Here is a 22,807-nt window from a genome sequence, read left to right on the forward strand (position 1 = left end):
ATATTTACAGAATTGGAAACTATTAAAATAAATAAATGGTGCCTACAGTATAGCTGTTCAGAATTATGTATTCTTATTCATTTAAGCACGTGACAAAGTAATGCTAAGACATCTGTTTGAGGGATACTAGCACCTAACATTTTGGCTGTCTCCTCACCAATTTGGATTATTAATAAACATGAGGAGAAGCTGTTGTTCAGTGAGGTATAATGATGTGCCATGTGAATTTTTTTTCCCTCTTCTCAGGAAAAAAAAGAATATCCATAAAATGCATTTACTATACAAATATCAAATATTGGATTCCATTAATAAGATTTGCATTAAAAATGTTCCTATCCAACCGCAGTCTAATCATACAAACTCACAGACTTTCTAGTAGAGGGATAGACTCAAGATCCAGTGAAGTTCTAGAACGTCTTTACAAAGCCTTACTAAGACCACACTTGGAATACCACAACCAGTTCTGGTCACAAAACAAAATGGGTGTTGAGACTCTGGAAAGAGTGCAGAGAAGAGCAACAAAAATGATTAGGAGGCTGGAGGTTAAAACATATGAAGAATGGTTACAGGAACTGGGTGTGTCTAGTCTAATGAAAGGAAGGACCAGGGGGACATGATAGCACTGTTCCAATTTTTGAGGGACTACTACAAAGACAAGGGGTCAAACAATTTTACAAAGCACCAAATCACAAGACAAGAAACAATGGTTAGAAACTAACCAAGGAGAGAAGCAACCTAGAACTAAGGAGAAATTTCCTAAAGGTGAGAGCAATTAACCAATGGAATAGCTTGCTTTCAGAGGTTGTAGGTGCTCCATTACAGAAGGCTTTCAAAAACAGATTGGACAATAATTTGTCTGAAATGAAATTGGGTCTCCTGTTCAAGCAGGGGGTTGGATTAGATGTCCAAGGTCCCTTCCATCTCTATTAGTCTATGTGCCATGTTCTAGACCAGTGGTAACAGAACTAGTAAATAAACATCCCTCCTTGACCCCTCAAAGTGACCAATTACGTACATAATTCCCATAAATTGACTTACAAAAGGAAGAGATTTTGCAGGGTGATTACAGACCGATTACAGACCCATAAAAGTGGACCCTTCAGTAAATTCACTGCTACATTGGGAGGGGAATATTTGCCAGTCAACTGATTTATTAGAATGAATTAAAATAGTTCATTCTGTATAATAGCAGCAGAATTTACTACCAACATATCAGAAAAACATTTCCAGTACCACTTTTTTTTCCTTTTTTCAAAGTATTATCATTTGCTTAGTCATAACATGATTGTGCAAATCTCCATATATACTCCACATCTTTTCACTGTTTAAAGTAGTTGCTTTAAGTTTGGAATAATCAGCATTCTCTCATTTAGCTTGTAGATAGAACTAAGAAGTATTGTAGTCCCATGCTAATAAACTAAGTCCAACCGAAACCTTATTTATTAAACTTCCTAATTCTGATCAATGATTAGGCTCATGTTAGCACCCCAAGGCTATCTGAATGGTTAGTGTAAGCATTTGTGGACCTCATCATAATCTTTCTATCCAATATTTCTGAACAGAAAAAGACCAATTAAACAATTTATTCATATATATTTTAAAATATTTCTTTGGAATGAAGGTTATGAAGAGGACAGTCATGATATAGCTTAACTGGAATAACACCTTGCAATAAAGTATAAAGAAACTCTAATGTTGCTTTCGGTATCAAAAATATTTCAGAGCCAGTATTGAGAAGAGACGAAAACTGTTTTAAAGCTATGGTACATTTTATATTTCTTGCTGATATTGCATGATATGATTAAAATATAATTTTCATCCTTATGTTAATGAAGCAGTGTTCTAATTAAAATCAACACTGAGTGAACTTTCTATTTACATGCTTTCAGTTAGCCCAAGAGGAAGGAACTTTGCTTCAGAGCATATGTGAATCTAGTGTTTCTATCATCCAGGTGCCATTTCTGACAGAACACATGTGCTCTGAACAGTTGGCAATGAACAAAAAAGATGACTGCTGATACCCAGCTATAGAGGAGTCAGGAGGATGCTGAAAATAAATTTGCACCAAAGTGGCAACGAAATGGGAAGGACTTTTTCTGAGCAGAGATTCGATGTAGCTATCCTATAGATATGTTGAAATTAAAAATGAGTAATCTCTTCTTTCAACTTCTCTTGATAATGTGAATGTTTTATTCCTTACTAAGGTGAAACTTTCCATAAAAAAGATGTAGTAGAACATGAGTCAATGGTAGCTTGATGTTGCCCTTTCTGTGAGTCCATTTTGCATAGTACCCATCTCATTTTTACTAGAGGATTTGGAATAAATTTTCCTAGTTCTTGATTCTGGTTTTTCTCACAAACAGCAATATTCAAACATTGTTTAATTTGGTGTTAGGAAATACATTCAAATACATATATCACACATCTCTGATATCTTCTTGGTTTTGGTTTACTGTAACTATTGCTCTAATACAGGGATGTCAAACTGCCCACCTGCGAGTCGGTTGCATCATGCGGGAGCCGTGCCCACCCCAGCTTCGGCAATGCAAAAAAAGTTGCTCTAACAGAATCCCCAGTTGTTGTTGTTTTTCTAAAAGAAACTTTTAACTCAAAGTAGCCTGTATGTTTTTTACATAATATTAAAATCAGTGATTGTGTTCTACAAAAAAGAAACTTTAAAAATATTCCTATTGAAGTGGAATATAAGTATGTCATTTGCTATCCTATCAAAAAACAAAAATATATGAAATGTAGTTTTGATACATTGGTCCTACAAGGAGGAAACTCTTAAAATGGTGTAGTAAGACACTCGCTTCCCAGCAAATCAATTTAATTTACAAAGCAAAATATGTTACAGGTAATCCTCAACTTACCACCAGACATTTAGTGACCATTAGAAGATATGATGGACCTCCCCAGTGTTACATATGACCTGGTTTTGAAGTCCCAATGGCTGCTTCCCCATGGTCACATGATCACATTTGGGTGCTTGGCAACTGGTGTGCAGTTACAGCTGTTTGTAGCATCCTGTAATCACATGGTGATTTACAACAGTTTTTACTTGAAATTGACATTTGCCTCCACTTTGCCAACAGCAGCATTCATTTAATGGCCCCTGCAAAAAAAGGTCATAAAGTGGGCTGCAGGCACATGATGACCCACAACTGGCCTGACTTAAGACCATAATTCTGTACTCAGTTACAATTGTAAGTCAAGTACCACCTGTATATACAGTTTTGAATCCACAAAATATTGTGCATGACACACATACCATTTAGAGCATGCGCACACACACACATACACACAGAAGAGCAACAAAGATGATCAGAGGACTGGAGACTAAAAAATATAAAGAACGGTTGCTGGAATTGGGTATGTCTAGTTTAATGAATGTTGGAGATAAGAATTAAGAATGTGCCCGATCACTCCCACAACAATTAGTGAAACCTGGAAGTAATAGAAATATGTCTACAGATATCACAGATTATATTGGTTTGTGTTTGAGTCATATCTGTAATTTGTATTTTTTGCCAAGCTCTAAGGAAATCAAATTCTTTTCACCCACATACTAACACTAATGAGTGTAGAAAATTGTTTTCTGGAATGTAATATTTCCAGTTTTAAAAAGAAATGAGGAAAAAGATCAGGTTTAGCCAATAAACTACATTTTGAAAAGGAGAAGAACCTCATCAGCATCCATAAGGCTGGCTGAGACAGTCTCAAGTGTATTATTAATTTCTGAGTTGCAGGAACTTATTCCCATTTTGTTCACTTTCATGATAAGCAGCTTTTCATGGCTGAAGTCAACAAGACTAATGTTTTTTCTAGAATAAATCTTCAAAAACAATTTGGCTAATTTCCATCCTTTTCCAGACCTAGGTCGTCTTCTTCAGAAAGGTTAAGATAAAAGAAAGCATAACATGCCAATAAAAATACTAATATAGCTGCAAGGACAAGGGTGACTTCCTGTAATAAAAAGAAAACAAAGTTAGGCATCATTTTAAGTTAAGTAAGTGCTGATATTTAAATTTATAAATATAAACATTATAATCAGTAATAGCCAAATGGTTTTTAATACAGACCATAATGCAGCAATTTAAAGTAGTGCATTGGATGTTTTTGTTTTTAATCTCATACCCAAGAGAATCAGAACACATGGCGCTATCTACCTGGATAGGAGATCATGAGGAAATTTAAGGGATATAGATTGCAGTAATATTTTTTTAATAAACAATCCAGAAAGAAGGCAATGGCAAACCATTTCTGTATTGCTGTCAAGTTAACTATCTGTAGATCTACATAAATGAGGGAGTTTTTGTTTTCACTTTTAACTTCAGGGTCTCTACCTTAACACAATTTTATTGTGAAACAGCTCTATTTTCTAGACTGAAGCTATGAACTTTGTTAGGAAAGCTGGAACATTGGTTAGTAGCCCTTGAAAATACAGTGAGTGATGGGGGATTTGAGGTGTTATAGTTCAGCACAAAGCTATTTCAGATTATGGCTTCCACCCTGTTCTAGACTAGATATATCATAAACACACCTGAAATATTTCACAGAGATCTGGAGAAACATGTCAGATGGGGAATTTAGTTCGTCTTGCCACAATCTTAATGTAACTCATTTCTCACCTTCCTCTGGACACACAATTTGTCAGAGGATGCTGTTTTAAACTGAAATAAAAGCTCTTATTATTGCCAGTCTTTATGGTAGCAAGGGGCATTTTTGACTGGAATCAGGAACACTCTCATTGTGGTTTCAGTCTTGCTTAAGGTCTACAGAGAGGTTATATATAGCAGTTATATTAGAGGTCAACAATATTTTCCATTGGTGGACACCACTGTGATTTCACATATGCATACATATAAGAGGCTATGTGGTGTACTGGTTACAACACTAGACTGGAATGAGTAGAACCAAGTTCTATTTCTCATTTAGGCATGGAAACCAGCTGGATGACTTTAGAACAATCAATCCCTCTTAGGCTTAGAGTCAAAAAAAGATCTAGGTATTCATCCTGCAGGATGTCTATGGAGATTCTCAGTCATCCAGGTCATGGTTGTCCCCAAGGTACTTTTTCAAGAATATATACATACATATGGTAGTTTTGATTAGGTAATTATTTAGCCTAGAAAGTTTCCTACTGAAAAAAGTTTGCAATCAAATTATTTTAATTTGTGAGGGGCAGAATTCACAGAAGGGTCATTTAATATTTCATGCCATCCAGTCATAAAAGTATATAGCTCTTTAAATGCTTTCAGCTTTAAAAAGCAACTTGCCTACTGCATATGCAAACAACTGAAATCCATAAAAGGTACGTAAAACTTGTTGAAATATATGAGTTTTATGCAGAGTATAATTATCGCTTGGGTCTCAAATTTGCAACATGTACTACTAGAGAGGACACAATATACATTTTTAAATAAAATAAAATATCATGTTAACAATAAAGCTTTAGATAAAGTAACAAGAGACTACAGAGAAAAGAGATAAATGGGATATGGAAGCAGATTTCTTCTGCATTACATAGATCAGAATGGACTGAACGATTTTCCCAAGGCAATGATTTTCTTTTCATGATCATTAAAAAAATAACCAAACTTAAAAGGAGAAATGTTGTTCTAAAGAGTTAAATTTCCTGTCAACCTCAGAGAATGGGGAGATCTACTGGCTGATCTGATATGTTCTTCTGGAACATACATTTAGAAGAATCCATGTCATATTTTTGCAATATTTTAGATGCATAAATTGAGTATATATACTTTACATACTTTTCAGTTATAGCTTTCTTGGGTTAAGGTTTCTCTGTGGATTATCATTCTGCAAATAGCCCAAATTTTCTTTTCCAGACAAATCATTTGACTCATGAACTCTTAAAAAAAACCTATTTATATTATTGGTATTCTTCTACTCCCAATCTCCATATTTTTGTAAAAAATATAAGGTTGTTTTAAGCTTACGTACCATCTTCTGGTTTCATCTAACAGAATTAAAAACATAGATCATCTCCAAAATTATTCTAGGAAACCAAACAGGAAGCTACTCATAAATCTAAACTAAAAATGCAGTGGTAGTCTAGAATTGGATTTATTTATTCATATTCCTATGTCTGTTTCAATAGCAGATTCATCTAGCACCTCAAGAAATCACAATGCATGAATGGCACACAACCGCAAGCTTCTTCTGCTCAGGAGGAGATAATGAGATCCTACCATCTCCCTGGATATTATACTTTCTACTGTGCCTGCTTTTCCTATTTCATTTTTCCTGGTAGCTAGCTTTCTCCCTAGGCTAAACTAGCTCCAAAATTGGACCCAACTGATTAATGGCTTGGTTGTTATGTATTTCTCTCATTATATTAAACCTCACCAAAATCCCATCATGCACTGAACTCATCTGAAAATTATAGGAAATGCCATTCCTTTTCCACTTGTGTTTTTAAACTGAATCCTAGAAGCTTATCAGAATTTCTTAGTAAAAAAAATAGTAATGCTATACAAAATTGTCTTAAAATCAGCTTGTTTATCCCTGTTGACCTCACCTCGTAGCATGTCCCCCCTTACTTTCTGTACCTTTATATTTTATTTTTTCTCTCAATGGTTACTTCATAATTTACTTCTTTCTCTAAGCTATCTTTTTAAATCTTGAAACCATAAATCACAAACTTATTTTTCTGTTTTTTTTCAGCAAAATCCATAAGGGTTTTCCAGTTACTAATAAATATTATTGATCTTTCTCTAATCAAATAAGTTAATTTTGCCATCTCAGCTTCTTCTGTTATCTTCACAGACCCAAGCATCCAACATGTATTTCAGAGTCTTTCCATTTTTGCACATATAACAGTTTCACAGCAGTAATCTTATGTAAATATAATTTCTCATGGTTCTTTTCTAACTGACTGTTATTAATCCAGCAAATAAAAAGTTTTTGTTTTATTCACTGTTGATTGCTAAAATTCTTTGTATCATTATATGTAATTGCACGCCAAAATTTCTGCCTTTTTTATAAGTCCACTAGGGGTGATAAAATGTCTCTTCATGTTATCTACATTTCCAACTTAAATCTAAAGTACCTTTACATGGCCTAGACAATTTTTCTGGAGACATATACCAATGGTACAACTTGGTTCAAAAATTATCTTTTAAGTTATAACATAATATAAATGTTAATCCTTTTACCCACATATTTTCATAGTGTTCAATCAATAAGTTATGTTCACTCAGTCCATCTTATCATACAGTCTTTCACTTGTTGTTCTTCCATTTCAAATTTCAATAAAGGTTTATACATATGAGCGCAATTATATATTTTCTGTTCTCAGATGTTAGCAGTAAATCTTAACCATTTAATGTTTCCTATAAAGTTTCGCTGAGCTTGTCGATCAGAAGGTCAACAGTTTGGCGGGTCGAATCCCGAGTGCTGCATAACAGTGAGCGCCTGTTACTTGTCCCAGCTTCTGCCAACCTAGCAGTTCAAAAGCACGTAAAAATGCAAGTAGAAAAATAGGGACCACTATGGTGGGAAGGTAACAGCGCTCCGTGCGCCTTTGGCGTCTAGTCATGCCAGCCACATGACCACGGAGACGTCCTCGGAAAAGCGCTGGCTCTTCGGCTTTGAAACGAAGATGAGCACCGGCCCCTAGAGTCGGAAACGACTAGCACGCATGTGCGGGGGAACCTTTACCTTTATGAAGTTTCCTAAGGATGTTCCTGATCCTTTGCAACAGCCTTTGTCAAGCTGATATCCTCTTGTTATAGAAATTATGGGAGAAGTTCAACACTGTTGGAGGAAAATACCCAAACGTTTCTCAGATCACTGGATAATGTTAAGCATTCTTAGAAGTTTAAGAAAATCTATTGGCTGATCTCCCATATCACATTAAGCCATGGTTACTCAACCTCAGCTTTTGCTATAAATTACAAGTATCTGGGTTTAGCCAACATATTATGCAAAAAATAAACAAACTACACTTGGGCTTAATTCAATATGTGGATAAAGTCATTATGTTAAAGGAGATTAGGTGTTTAACAAAGTATATTGTCAGAAATCGCGTGAAACTGAGGTCCTGTTCATTTCTAAACTTGGAGAAATTATGAATGATGGCCATGGTTTGGATGCAGGTGTGATTTTTGTTAAATAGCTAAAAACAATACCCATGAAAATAGCATTTTAATACTGAAACTATCAACACATGAATAGCTTGTAATATGTATCAAAAAGCATATAAATACAGCAATCAAACAGTCATCCTTCTTCAGGAAGAATAAAAAATAGTGGATATTTATTGCTCACAAGTTGCTACATTGACATTATCAACACAGATAAAAATCACTCTTTGGGGAAATTAACCAAGTATTAAATGGCAATGACTAAATGAAACTTTTTTATTTTCAAGCCTACATTAAAATGGCAGGCAATCAAAATATACCAGAGTAAACTAATTAACATGCTAGAGATGAAATCAAAAGTACCACACAGGGGTTGATTTAGAAAAGTTAAGGGCCCTACTCTTAGGGGGGGGGGAAACAAAACTTTTGCAAACTTTTGCAAACCTACTTCAAGCTCCAGGGAAAGCAGGAGATCCAGGCAGTTCAAATGGGTATAAAGATTTATTGTAAGCTTAAGATTAAGCTCTCTACAAGAATCTGAACTGCTAATGGTCAAAGCAATTTGGTGGTAGATAAGGAATTCACTATGGGCTGGACTTAGATCTTTTGTGAGCACAAAGGGACTCATGACTGATTACCCATTTGACCCCTCCTTTGGGCTTAGCCTGGTCATCTCTTACACCTACATTCCTAATGGCAATCCAATCAACACAGTAAACAAAGTAAATGTTGAAAGAATGTTTTATTGAGTATTTTCTGAGATGTAATGAATGTAATGTATTGTTCCATTTTGAACAATAACAGATCATCCAACCTAGTAATAGCTGGCATTTCCTTTCTTTATGAAATTGTTCTCATCCTTTATTTGTCTGTTTCTATACTACCTACAGGTTGTTCTTTCCAATGTAATGAAATCTACCGGTAAGTATAAATGGTTTATTGGACCTGCATACCATCTTTATATTTGTCACCACATAGCTAACAAGAGCCTGTGCAATACTTGTTCTGTTGGGGTTGAATGCAGAGCTCTCCTAAACTAGCAAACTGATTTTAGGATTTTAATACCATATTTACAGGTAGTCCTCAATTTACAATAATTTGCTTAGTGATCATTTAAAGTTACAACAGCACTGAAAAAAGTGACTTATGACCATTTTTCACACTTATGACCATTGCAGCGTCGTGGTCACATGATTTACATTGGATGGTTGACAACTGACTCACATTTATGACAGTTGCAGTTTCTTGGGTTCATGTGAACCCCTTTTGCAACCTTCTGACAAGCAAAGTCAATGGGAAAACCAGATTCTGAAACATATCACAAAATTGATAAGCATCCTTGTTTTAAAGTAGCTTATGAGCTATAGTAGATCAAATAAATATTGTCCCAAGTAATATGATCAAAGGCCTGGAGATTAAAACATATGAGGAACGGCTGTAGGACTTGGATTTAGCTAGTCTAAGAAAAGAAGAAATTGGGGTGACATGATAGCAGTATTCCAGTATTTGAGAGGCTGCCACAAAGGTCAAATATTCTCCAAAGCACCAGAAGGCAGGACAAGAAATGGTTGATTAGAAACTGATCAAAGAGAGAAGCAACCTGGAATTAAGGAGAAATTTCCTAACAGTGAGGACAATTTTCCAGTGGAACAGTTTGCCTTCAGAAATTGTGGGTGCTCCATCACTGGTGGTTTTTAAGAAGAGACTGGACAGTCACTTGTCTGAGATTCTCCTGCTTCAGTAGGGGGCTGGACTAGAAGACCTCCAAGGTTCTATTCTATTCTATTCTATTCTATTCTATTCTATTCTATTCTATTCTATTCTATTCTATTCTATTCTATTCTATTCTATTCTATTAGATTTTGGCATTCAGTTTAATTAGCAGTGCCATAAACTAATTCTCAACCAAAACATCAATGTCATAAACAATCTCGAAAGAACAATATTCATCCAACAGTTTTTTCTGGTTAAAAAATCCTCTATATTTATTAGATGATGATGTAAATATATACTAAAAGGTAAAGGTAAAGGTTCCCCTGCACATGCATGCTAGTCGTTTCCGACTCTAGGGGCCGGTGCTCATCTCCGTTTCAAAGCTGAAGAGCCAGTGCTTGTCCGAGGACGTCTCCATGGTCCTGTGGCCAGCATGACTAGATGCCAAAGGCGCACGGAACGCTGTTACCTTCCCACCGTAGTGGTCCATATTTTTCTACTTGCATTTTTACGTGCTTTTGAACTGCTAGGTTGGCAGAAGCTGGGATGAGTAACAGGAACTCACTCTGTTACACGGCACTCGGGATTCGACCCGCCAAACTGTTGACCTTCTGATCGACAAGCTCAGCATCCTAACCCACTGCGTCCCTAAATATATACTACCCATACCTTTATGCCTGGTGCAGTTTTTTTGGCCTCTGCTTTCAGTTTTGCTGCTTTTAACATTGGTTTGTTTTTCTTATAATCTTGTTTTCCTGTTAAAGAAGGGGAAAAATGTATTATTGAATGTCCTCCAGAGAAATGAGAGACAATTGTTTAATGACTGTGGCATACCCAGAAGAAGAGGGAGTTGCTATCTTTAATAGCCACAGAGAACTAGTATGGAGTTGGTAGCTCAATGACACTGAGACGTTTGCTTAAAAGGGGGTTACATGGTTAAATGATATGAACAATTTATTATTTTGTGCTTGGGATGGTCATGTACAAGTGATTATTCTAAAACCCTGCTGCCATAACATACCACATTGTCATACTAAATCCAGTATATGCACACAGAAAGAGAAACAGGCATACAAACAGAGCAATTATTTAATGAAAAAAATCACACAATAGTCAAAATGTATATAATGTTTCCATACAGTGAGGTTAATTCATTAAATTACATTTTGAGGTCACCTAATTTCTTAATAACTTTGGGTCACTTACAATTAAAGAACAACATATATAGAAAAAAATTACAGCAGACTGGAAGTATCTACAATACCAATAAAAAACCTCAAAACCATGGATAGACCACAATCACTCTTTTTCCAAGACCCATGGAAACAACCAAGTTGTCATTAGGATGGGAGTCAAACAAATCTTGGGCAGGGGTAATATAACTCCACAGTAGGGGAGAGCAACTATGGTAATTTTATGACTTGTGGACTTCAACTCCCAGAATTCCTGAACCAACCATTCATCCAGAGAATAGCATGCTTTCTCATGAAAAAGTCTACTCTTTGGAAATAACTGTATTGTATATAAAAGATGATTATCCCTATTCCCATATTCAGTCCTTAAAATAAGATGCATTCCTCCTTAGTAATGATAGGTTTTGTCAACTTTGAAATAATGTCAACTGCATTATAGCAGTTTGCTTCTCTGCCTTAGCAGAGTCAGATTAGTTGAAAGCTACACTTTATAAGGTTGTTGTTTAGGGTACAATCATAGGCAAATATATTGAAAATAAGTACCATGCCACGTATTTGTTAGACTCAAGTTTTTATGAAAGTATTACCATTTGGGGCAAGAAATGGGATAGTAAAAGGTATATGAAAAATCTATTTCATAATATGTTTTCATGCTGCATATAGCCATTTGTCATTAAAAAAAGATTTTCCCATGAATCTACTCTTCAGAATTCTTACATTTTTAAAAAATTGTGCCCTACTCCACAAATTTAAATGTCATTTCTGCAAATCTACCCTATCAAATGCTAGTGTGCGGTGTTTTTCCTGATTGCTAGTTCCTTTCTCTTCAGCCTTTTTTTAAAAAAACAGCTTGAACTTCTGGTATCTCCCTTTTTACCTGGGGCTGTAATTTATTTTGGCTGTTCCTAAGCATTATTTTGCTAGCATATGAAATGAAGGATATCGTGTGATAGTTTTCAATCTATTATGTCTCCTTTCTTTGATATAGATATATAGGTTAACCTGTTCTAAACTGTTCACAGTTGGCTGTTCTCCAGATTTGCTGGCATACTTTGGTTAGAGTCTTTTAGTAGTCATTCTTAACAATTTCCTTGATTTAATTCCACAGTTCCTTTGGATCTCCATCAATGAAAAAATAACTGAATTTGCAGAAACTGGCAGTTAGTCCAAAGCCATAGCGTTCAGTTATGTTTTCTCATTATTTCCAACTGGCATTCCAGTCTCCAGACACAACAAGGACAACTAGTTTATTACTTATTTAGTATATGATGAAAGCATGTCAAAAGTTGAGTAAGCATATATACACAAACCGCAGCATGATCAAAGGCCTCATAACTGGATGTCCAATTCAGCTATCCTGGTGTTGCTTTGTGCAGATCTTCTAGGGAACTGGAGAACACACACTGCGGGCAAACTTGCACAATATGTTTAATAGTTTGCATATCAGCACCACAACTGCAATAAGGACAACAAGCTGGTATGTTCTTTCAATGTCACATTGAACTTAACCATTAAACCTGTCAGCCTCTCATGCTTCAGTGATTGAAGCATAAACATGAACTCAGTAACCATCTTATGAAAGGGTAGTCCATCAGGTGTAAATTATATTATTTCACCATTGATCCCACCTAAGTACTCTACTTGTTATATCTTTCCTATAAAAGCAACACTATTCCTTCTTTCTTCTTTGTATCCCAAGTAGTAAACAGTATGATTTTCTCAATGAAAGTTTCCAAATGCAGTCCATTTCAATTCACTAATGCCCAATATGCCAATGGGTAGCTGATTCATTTTATCTTTCACTGTCTGAGCTTTCCCGTGTTCATGCTTCTTACATTCCACATCCCTACAGTAATTCTATCTCTGCAGCTTCTGATGTTCTTTTCCCGCATAGCATCATCAGCAACTAGATACTCCAAAAGCTTTTCTTTAGCTGTGTTATAAATACCACACAAGTTCCTCTGCTGCTCCTCAGTAGTGCCATCCAATGATATTGTTGGATGATATCATGTAGCAGCATATTGTCAGCCAGCTTACCTGGCCTATCTATGTGGTTTTTCCTATTATCACTAAAGATCATCCATTTTCCACATCTTCCTTTACTTGCTTCTCAGTATAGATGCCTACTTGCTTTATTGGATCAACTGGGATAACTTTCACACCTTGGATCAGTCTGGGAGTTCTTGGCCATTCTTCCAGAAATTCATTGCTCATCCCTCCCAGGAAGACCATCACCATGAGAATCACGTAGCATCGCAAGATTTGAGGGGGACCTGCTTTTTAATGAACTTTAATTTTGTTGTCAAGAAGCCCATGGTTTAAATACTTAGTTTAAGTTATTGTTTTAGTTCACATTTTTTAGATACAGGTTTTTAAGCCTTCTTGAAATCAATGTTTAGTTTGAAGGGCAACATATACTGTAAACATTATAATAAATTAAAAAATAAATTAACTGCCACCTGGTTTATCATCATCCTGATCTGCATATCTATAATCATCAAGAATTATTTTTCTCTTTCACGAAAAACCCTTAAAGACATTATTAGGAGGGCTATTTGAATCAGCCTTACAGCAATATACCTTCTTTTTCCATTAAGTAGAAAGATATAAAACAAAGTACCTTCTTCTTCCAATAAATCATTCATCTTCAAAGCAATTATGCAGTGCAAAGCAATGATATATAGGAATCATTTCTGCAGCAATAAATTTAAATACAGATAAAAATAGTTTGGGCTGAAGCACAAGGTTAAAGGACAATTACGTGCATTGGATGCACATCAGATCCATCTGAGAAGTAATACAAGATTTTAATCGGTATCATTATGTCTTAAGAAGAATCAGTTGCTTTCAAGAAGAGGTTATTGATGTGCTGCATAACTATGTCCAAGTATCCCGAAAGAGTCCATTAATCAGGGCAACATATCAGTAAGTGGTTTCAGGTATTCTACTGAAATAAATTTTATGTTCTCTATTATTATTTTTTAAATCTGACTGTGAATCAATTTATAATTGGCAATATATGCAGACTGAATTTAAAGTCAGTGTTAACAACCTGAATCTACATTTACTGCAAACGTAGTTATTAAGAACTGAAAACCACCTTTACTGTAAACAATCTATTTTTACAACGAATCTACAACTGATAAATCTCAAAAATAAAGCATCTGTGATTAAGTTTCTCAGTCTCCTTTCTAAGTATTAAAATCAGAAGAGAATACATAGGAGAGAATACAAGTTTGAATCAACTGTGTGTAAAAATTTACAAGGGATAATAAAAGATAAAAGAAAAATAGTAATTTCCTTTAAATAATTGACGCATTCATTTTTTTTTAAAAAATCCAAGATAGCCACCTGTATGGTAAAACTACCAGATGAATCCAAAAGATTGCAAACTGAAATATTCAGCTTATACCACCAATTCAAACTCCTTTGAAAGTTCTTCAAACAATACATTTGCTAGATCAGTGTTTCTCACTTGATGATCTGCAGAGGTATCCAACTAAATTTGTGATCCTTTTCATTCACCTTAGCTAATCAGATAAATGGAAGTGATAGTAGTTAAATGTATAGGTAGTCCTTGAGTTGTAACCATAATGGAGAGCCTACCCATGGTCATTTAGGATCTTAGGTTGATGTGTTTTTATAACTTTTTTTTGTAGTGTTTGTTAAGTGAATGCCAAAGTCGTTAAGCAAATCCCTAGTTGCTTATGGGCCAGTTTTGTAAAAAAAAAACCTGGCAAAATTGTCATAAATCATGCTCATGTGATTGTGAGCCACTGTAAATGGCCATAAATATGGCCTGGTTGATAGTTCCAAAAGTGCTGGCATGTGACTGCAAGTGAGGGGTCACCATCAGAACTTCTAATCTGGGTTGCAAGTACCTTGCCAAGTAGATCCATCGGAACTTTGAATGGTGGCTAAGTAACCAGTCATAAGTTAAGGACTACCAGTGTATAACTACTAAACCACATGCTATTATGTTGTCTAGAACAATAACAGATAACCTCACCTCTCAAACCATGCTTCAATCAGTAGTTCCCCTGAATTTTCCATTCCCTCATCTCCTCCAGTGTGCGCTGGCTAGACTGCAAAACTATCAAAGCCACACACTGCTAAATCAAGTAGAAATAGAAAAATAGGATCTGTCTAGCTGCATATGATACTGAGTCAGCTTCAACTCTTTTAAGTGTGAACAGGGACATCCAGAAGAGGAATCAAAAAAGTTAAAATGGTGACAATGACAAGCTTTTCTGGTTAGTCATTTTTTCTCATTCATTTTTGTTAATTAATTTATATAAATATTTGCAATTTTGTCTATATAAAGGTAAAGGTAAAGGTTCCCCCGCACATGCGTGCTAGTCGTTTCCGACTCTAGGGGCCGGTGCTCATCTTTGTTTCAAAGCCAAAGAGCCAGCACTTGTCCAAGGACGTCTCCGTGGTCATGTAGCCGCCATGACTAGACGCGAAAGGCGCACGGGTAACGCTGTTACCTTCCCACGGTAATGATCCGTTTTTTTCTACTTGCATTTTTACGTGCTTTAGAACTGCTAGGTTGGCAGAACCTGGGATGAGTAACTGGCGCTCACTCTGTTACCCGGCACTCGGGATTCGACCCGCCAAACTGCCGACCATCTGATCAACAAGCTCACTGTCCTAACCCACTGAGCCACCGTGTCCCTTATATAGACATGTACAAATACAAACACATACAACAAACTTGAAGAATTGCACGTTTTGAATGATAAATGCATTTTGATTCAAGTACTAATTCAAAATGGGCTTTCAAATGCTTTGTTGGTTTTTAATCTGCTGATCACTGCCCAGACTTGCAACTGGTCAACTATATAAATCAATATAATAAATAAATGCAAACTAAGCATACTCTGTCCACCCCACAGCTCTATATTATTGCATATGTTGCACAGTTAAGGAATATAATCAAGGGCAAATACTTCCATCACTGACTGGAATCACTCTCAAATTTTCACTTATTAGCTTGCTATGATTATTCACATTGTGGTCTCTCTATGTAGGGACTAAACCTGTTCTACATTTTAGCCAGAGTCACTACATCAGTCTACTCTTGAAATATCCTAGAATTTTAGTTGGCTTATGACTGCCTTAAGTAATTACCTAAAACTACTTTATCAGGATGCTTTTTCTCCTTTACATCTTACCAGGTCTACCACTTTGTGCTTTGTGTTTACTGCAATCCAAGCATAACTAGCCAATTAACATCTGGTGACTGTTTAATGAAAATGTAAGCTTCAGGACTTCCTTGGTTTACACTTGAGCTTCTGCCTTGGTCCAGCCCAGTCTTTTTGATACTCATCTTCATTATTATCCTCAGCCAAAGCTGCTCCTTGCTTGTATTTGCAAGTATAAAAATTAATGCATTCCTATTTCTTGAGTATCATAAAGTATATATGTGGAAGCACATTATGCTATCAGACTCTCTTTCATAGAAAATACAGCTGGTTCAAATTCAAAAACATTTCTTTTCACCTGCAAAAGGACTTGCTTCTAACTTGTTCCTCAATTCATTGTCTTTTATGGGTGCCTGTAAATATCTACTCGTCTTTCATTCAAAAACAAAACTAATTTCAGTTCTTTAACTCTCACATGCATGTCCAAGATAATTCCTCCTGGGATGATTACCAAGTTCTATTCATTGCTCAATCTCCCAAACAAAAGTCCATAAATTTATTGCCCATTTATACAGACCACACCAATTATGTCACAATTAAATTACAAACAAGAAAGAGTCAAAATATTTGAAATAAGAAATGTACAATCTAAATTTAATTACACAGGCAAAGTATCTGAAAATGAGTTATTTACAGCATGCCAAAAACTGACATACAGTAAAAGAAATCAACATTACAGATTTAAAACTCCTTTCAGCACTTTTTCTCCAATTTATATCTGCCAAGAAACTGCTGTCCTGAATATTTTTGTGCTTGTATAACAATAATAAAAAATACACAGTTTCCTACCCAGTGCAGCTTACATTGTCTAATATTTAATTTTTATTAAGGACTTTTAAAAAAAATTCATGATTTTTGTACATTAAGCAGTCCTGTTACAATCCTTTAAGTTTTCTATTTATCGTGTCCTGTGAGGTAAATCATTTTATCTTTTTTTAACCTTTTATTAAATGGATATAATCCTGCCACTCCAGAAAACAAAATAAACACACTTATGGTGCTGGAATAGAAGATAATGTAGCACCAATGCTCAGTCAGCTTTTGTCTTTCCAGCAATGGGAGGTCAGCTGTTACTTCTTTGTCTCTAAATGTTAGGGATAATTTGATACCTACAACACCAATTCCTACTTACTAATTTATTCAGTGTGCACTTCCCTTTTAAGCGTGGTTTAATTTGCAGATCTCTTTGCTAAAATAGTGGGGGGGTTTTCTGGTTTTATTTTCAATGTCTCTCTTTCATGAAACACATCAAAGTTGAAAGCAATCACATTTTTATCCATGGTGCACCACATTCTTGCTGTCTGAATTTATTATGAGCTCTTTTCCTAGTGTAATTTTACCTAATTATTTTATTTATTGGATATGGTATCGTTAAAAGTATTCACAGTACACAACACAAATTTACAGAGAAGGAGGTAAACTAAAAAGACACATTTCTGAATTTATCATTACTGTAGAAAATATATCCTGCATTCCCAATATATAGTATATGCCCTTAATATTTGACGTATATTTTTAAAAAGAAAAAACGTTTAAATTATATTTAATGGGTTTGGGGTAGTTTGTATCACTGCCAGGCTATCAAATAAATTCTTCTTTCCTATTTGGTTTAGTGAGTGAAACAAGGTTTATCATTTACAAAAAAGATATTATACTAGACATTATTGATGCCTTAACAGCAATTTACCAGAAAATAATCCATCCATAGTTGCTATCATATCCCATTTTACTCTCCATACCATTTCCTATTTATGCATTTATTAATTTTGTGTCCTGCCACAATCATGAATAGATTCTCAGTGGCTCATAACATTTAACAGTGTGATATTGCATAATAATAAAAATCAAAAATACAAAAACATATAACCCAAACCAACATCTTCTATCAACTCTCGACCACTATTTTTTTAAATTTTTTTTATTTTAATCCCATTTATATCCCGCCCTTCTCCGAAGACTCAGGGCGGCTTACAATCTAAGCACAAATCAAATCTGCTTAGCAATAGCCTTCATTCTATGTATATGCCTGCTTATTAGGGCTTTCGCCCCCCCCCAGCGGCATTATTACAAAGTCAGCTTATTGCCCCCAACAATCTGGGTCCTCATTTTACCTACCTAGGAAGGATGGAAAGCTGAATCAACCTTGAGCCTGGTGGGATGCAAACCTGCACTAATTTCAGGCAGCTGGTGTTACTTAAGGAGGCATTAGCCCACTGCTCCACCAAGGCTATGAGAAGACAACTAAAGTTGGGGCTAATTGAACAACTTGTTTTTTTGTTTGTTTCCAGAACAAGTGGACATAAAGCATTGGGTTACAGTTGTAATTGTTATTTAATAAGAATGCTTAGTAAAAACTGGAGTCATTTTTAGAAACAAGGATGATGTTAGAGATGAGTGTTTTGCATCACAACTTTCTATTTTTCAAAAAGAAAAAAAGGGAAAAGGAAGAAGGCCTGTGTGAAATTAAATCATAATAGGGCAGAAAATTATGTAGGTATCAATATAGGTTTCTATGCCCACCATATGGGAGTCTCAATGCCATGAAGTTGATAAACATATTTGCATGGAAGGGAATTCAACATTTGATGTTTGTGCTAAATATATGCGATTGTCCTAGATATGGACAACTTCAACTGACCCTCATATAAGAAACATTATGCTATTTTGCAGTTAATTGACATGTTAATTATAATCTATTTTCACATTTATCTATGCTGACATGAATACCTTTACATTAAAATGAAATGAGTTGTCCAAGAAGAGTTGATATATAAATCATATTTTTGGAAGTTTTCTCAGGACTCTGATAGAGAAAGCATTGACTCTGATAGAGAAAACATTGACTGCCTCCCGAAGTGGTGAATGCTCCAACACTGGAAGTTTTTAAGAAGAGATTGGACAGCCATTTGTCTGAAATGGTATAGGGTTTCCTGCCCGAGCAGAGGGGTTGGACTAGATGACCTCCAAGGTCCCTTCCATCATCATCATCATCATCATCATCGCATCAGGTCCCTGTTTTCCTCTGGCTAATACCATAGGGCTAGGCACTATTACAAAGCATTCTTGGGAAACCTATGGAGATGGGATGTTAATATATTCACAAAGCTAATTGTGTTAGTAATATGAAACTTCACACTTCAAATAAAAGGACTCCAGCTACACTAGCATTTAAATTAATAGCAAACCTATCAAACTATAACTTCATCAGCAATATCACAGTGCCCTTTTTATTGGATCTTACTATTAACACCCATAGATACGTGGAGATTTTTCCTTTATAAAAGAGGAAGAGAGATTTGCTTTAATACAGTTTCAATTGCTGTGATTAAAGATGTTTTTGGAGTCTATTGCTAACTGAAACATTTTGATATGCATTGAATATAGTCAGAGCGTAAGTACTTCAAGTGTGCATGAACCTCCTTCCCAGCGCACAGCCCTTTTCTTTCTTTCTTTTTTTTTATTCAGGTTTAATGGTAGCTCAAATCATTGGCCATTTCTCAATCTTGAGAGATGGAACAGCTTGACACTAATAATACATTTGCAAAGGACACATCATCATTTAACACAACATTAAGTGCTCAGGAACAACTTTTTTTAATAGCAGGCACAAGGCATTCTGAGCTCAGGGCTGACATATCATTACATTTTATGCCACAAAGATAATCCAGCCAGTCATTCATGAGAGGTAAATTAATTTTCAAGTAACTGTATTTCAGCTTTAAGCCAACAAGAAGGATGCATTAAAGTGAATAAGTTTCTTTTATGCTATCACCAAGGGTTTCTTTCCCTGAATAAAAGCCTTTCTTGGGTATAGCAATATATATACCTTCAATTAGTTCCTTTCCCCCTGCAGTTTCAGTTGAGAGATCTGCTTGCACAAGTTAAGCTGTAATTTTAAATCCATAAAGCAATCCTTTTCTATATGCTATATATATTCCCCAAACTGATATCTCCCAGTTTTGGTACTGGGAATTCTGGGAGCTGTTCGCTCTAATATATTTGAAGAGCATCAGATTGGAAAAGTTGTATAAATACAGACAGCCAAATTGATACAAAGTACATGCAAATCAAAGCAAACTATAATGGATCATACTCATCTAAATCTTTTCCTGAGGGCCAAGGATGTCTGCTGCTAGCGTGGAGATTCTGCAAGGCAATCACACTTGTATCCATGCTTAAAGATAGCACTTGACATACAAACATTCATTTAACAACAGTGCTGAAACAAGGGATTTATGGCCCATTCACAAAACTACACTTGTTGCATCACCTCTACGGTCACATAATCGAAATTTGAGAGCTTGGCAACTGACTTGCATTTACAATGGTTAAAGCATCCCTACTTAGGGCCTTGCCAACAAGCAAACTTAATGGAGAAAGCTGGATTTGCTTTGTTTGTTTATTTATTTAATTTAATTTAATTTAATTTAATTTAATTTAATTTAATTTAATTTAATTTAATTTAATTAATTTAATTTATATACCGCCCTTCTCCCGAAGGACTCAGGGCAGTGTACAGGGCAATGCAATAAAATACAACATACAAAAATTAAAAATATTAAATACTACATCCCTATTCAATAAAATTAATACAAAACTATAAAATACCCCTAAACCCATCAGACCAGGCCGGCTTGTTCAAATAAATGTGTTTTTAGGTCACGTCGGAAGGAGCAAAGGTCGGGAGCCATCTGGAGCTCACCCGGTAGACGGTTCCAAAGGTCTGGCGCGTCCACAGAGAACGCCCTCCCCCTGGGGGCCGCCAGTCGACACTCTTTGACCGCCAGCACCCTAAGGAGGCCCTCTCTGTGGGAGCGCACTGGACGAAGGGAAGTTGATGCTGGCAGCAGGTGCTCCCGTAAGTAACCCAGACCCATGCCATTTAGGGCTTTATAGGTCATAACCAGCACCTTGAATCTTACCCGGAGGGCAACTGGAAGCCAATGCAGCTCGCGGAGTAGAGTTGTTACATGGGAGTATCGGGAAGCCCCCACCACCACTCGCGCGGCTGCATTCTGCACCAGCTGGAGCCTCTGAGTAGTCCTCAAGGGCAGCCCCATGTAGAGAGCATTGCAGTAGTCCAAACGGGAGGTCACGAGTACATGAGTGACTGTGCGCAAGGCATCCCGGTCTAGATAGAGCCCAACTGGCGCACCAGGCGAACCTGGGCGAAGGCCCCCCTAGTCACAGCTCCTATATGATCTTCCAAGGAGAGCTGTGAATCTAGGAGGACACCCAAGTTGCAAGCCCTATCTACGGGGGGTAATATCTCACCGCCCATAATTAACGATGGAATATTCTGAATTTCCCGAGACACCGGCACACACAGCCACTCAGTCTTGTCAGGGTTGAGCCGAAGCCTGTTCCTCCCCATCCAGACCCGGACCGCCTCCAGGCAACGGGACATCACATCGAGGGCATCACTGGGGTGGTTTGGGGTAGAAATAAAAAGCTGGGTATCATCAGCATATTGATGATACCCAACCCCAAAACCACGAATGATCTCACCCAGTGGCTTCATATAGATGTTGAACAGGAGAGGCGAGAGGACTGACCCCTGAGGAACTCCACAAAAAAGAGGCCTCGAGGCCGACCTCTGCCCTCCTGCCAACACCGACTGCGAACGTCCCAGGAGGTAGGAGGAGAACCACCATAAGACGGTGCCTCCCACTCCCAACCCCCGAAGACGCCGCAGTAAGATACCATGGTCGATGGTATCAAAAGCCGCTGAGAGGTCTAATAGGACTAGGACAGAGGAGCAACCCCTGTCCCGAGCCCACCAGAGATCATTCACCAGCACGACCAATGCCGTCTCTGTGCTGTACCCGGGCCTGAAGCCCGATTGGTATGGGTCTAGATAATCAGCTTCCTCCAGGAACAGAGGGAGCTGCTGCGCCACCACACTCAACAACCTTCGCAAGAAAGCGAAGGTTGGAGACCGGACGAAAGTTGTTTAAAACAGCTGGGTCCAGGGCAGGCTTCTTGAGGAGGGGTCTCACCACTGCCTCCTTCAAGGCGGCGGGAAAACTACCCTCATTCAAAGAAGCAGTTATCACTGCCTGGAGCTAGCCTCGTGTCCCCTCCCGAGCCGAATAAACCAGCCAGGAGGGGCACGGGTCCAATAAACACGTGGTGGAGCTCAGCCTCCCCATAATCCTGTCCACCTCTTGTGGAGTCACAGGATCGAACTCCTCCCAGATGACATCGACAAGACCACAGTTAATGATATGACTGACTTAATAACTGTGTGATTCATTTAATGATAGTGGTAAAAATGGTTGTAAAATCAGGTCCAGTCATGTGATGACTTGTTTTAATGACTGCATTGCTTAGTAACCAAAATTTTGGTACCAACTGTGGTTATAAGTCAAGGACTACCTGTAACTCCTGTTCTATATACCGCATACTAAAAGAGAGCAAGAGGGAAAAGAGGTCCAAAAGGCCCATGAATATCATCATTGTGTATACTATGTGAAGCTTTCCACCATTTTCTGCATTCAAGCATTTTTAAATATTGGACTTATTTCTTTCTGTTTACATGTGATGCATTACTTTGTAATGGAAGAAGAAGTAAGAGATGATGCCT

The 22,807-nt window shown here is 36.8% G+C and overlaps 1 protein-coding gene across 3 annotated transcripts in view; it reads right to left on the minus strand.

Moving 5' to 3' along the window:
• Window positions 1-1,522: 1,522 nt before the first annotated feature.
• Window positions 1,523-22,807, minus strand: part of TRIQK (triple QxxK/R motif containing) — a 68,902-nt gene continuing 47,617 nt past the window's right edge. For all 3 annotated transcript variants that reach the window (XM_083359699.1, XM_083359697.1, XM_083359698.1), the window contains exons 3-4: window positions 10,491-10,576; window positions 1,523-3,966 (exon numbers count right to left, since the gene is read on the minus strand). In XM_083359699.1, coding sequence (XP_083215825.1) covers window positions 3,853-3,966; window positions 10,491-10,576 — 200 coding nt within the window. In that variant the 3' untranslated portion in view covers window positions 1,523-3,852. The remainder of the gene's footprint in view (window positions 3,967-10,490; window positions 10,577-22,807) is intronic.

The sequence above is a fragment of the Vipera ursinii genome, assembly GCF_947247035.1.
Source record: "Vipera ursinii genome assembly, chromosome: 3".
Taxonomy (NCBI): Eukaryota; Metazoa; Chordata; class Lepidosauria; order Squamata; family Viperidae; genus Vipera; species Vipera ursinii.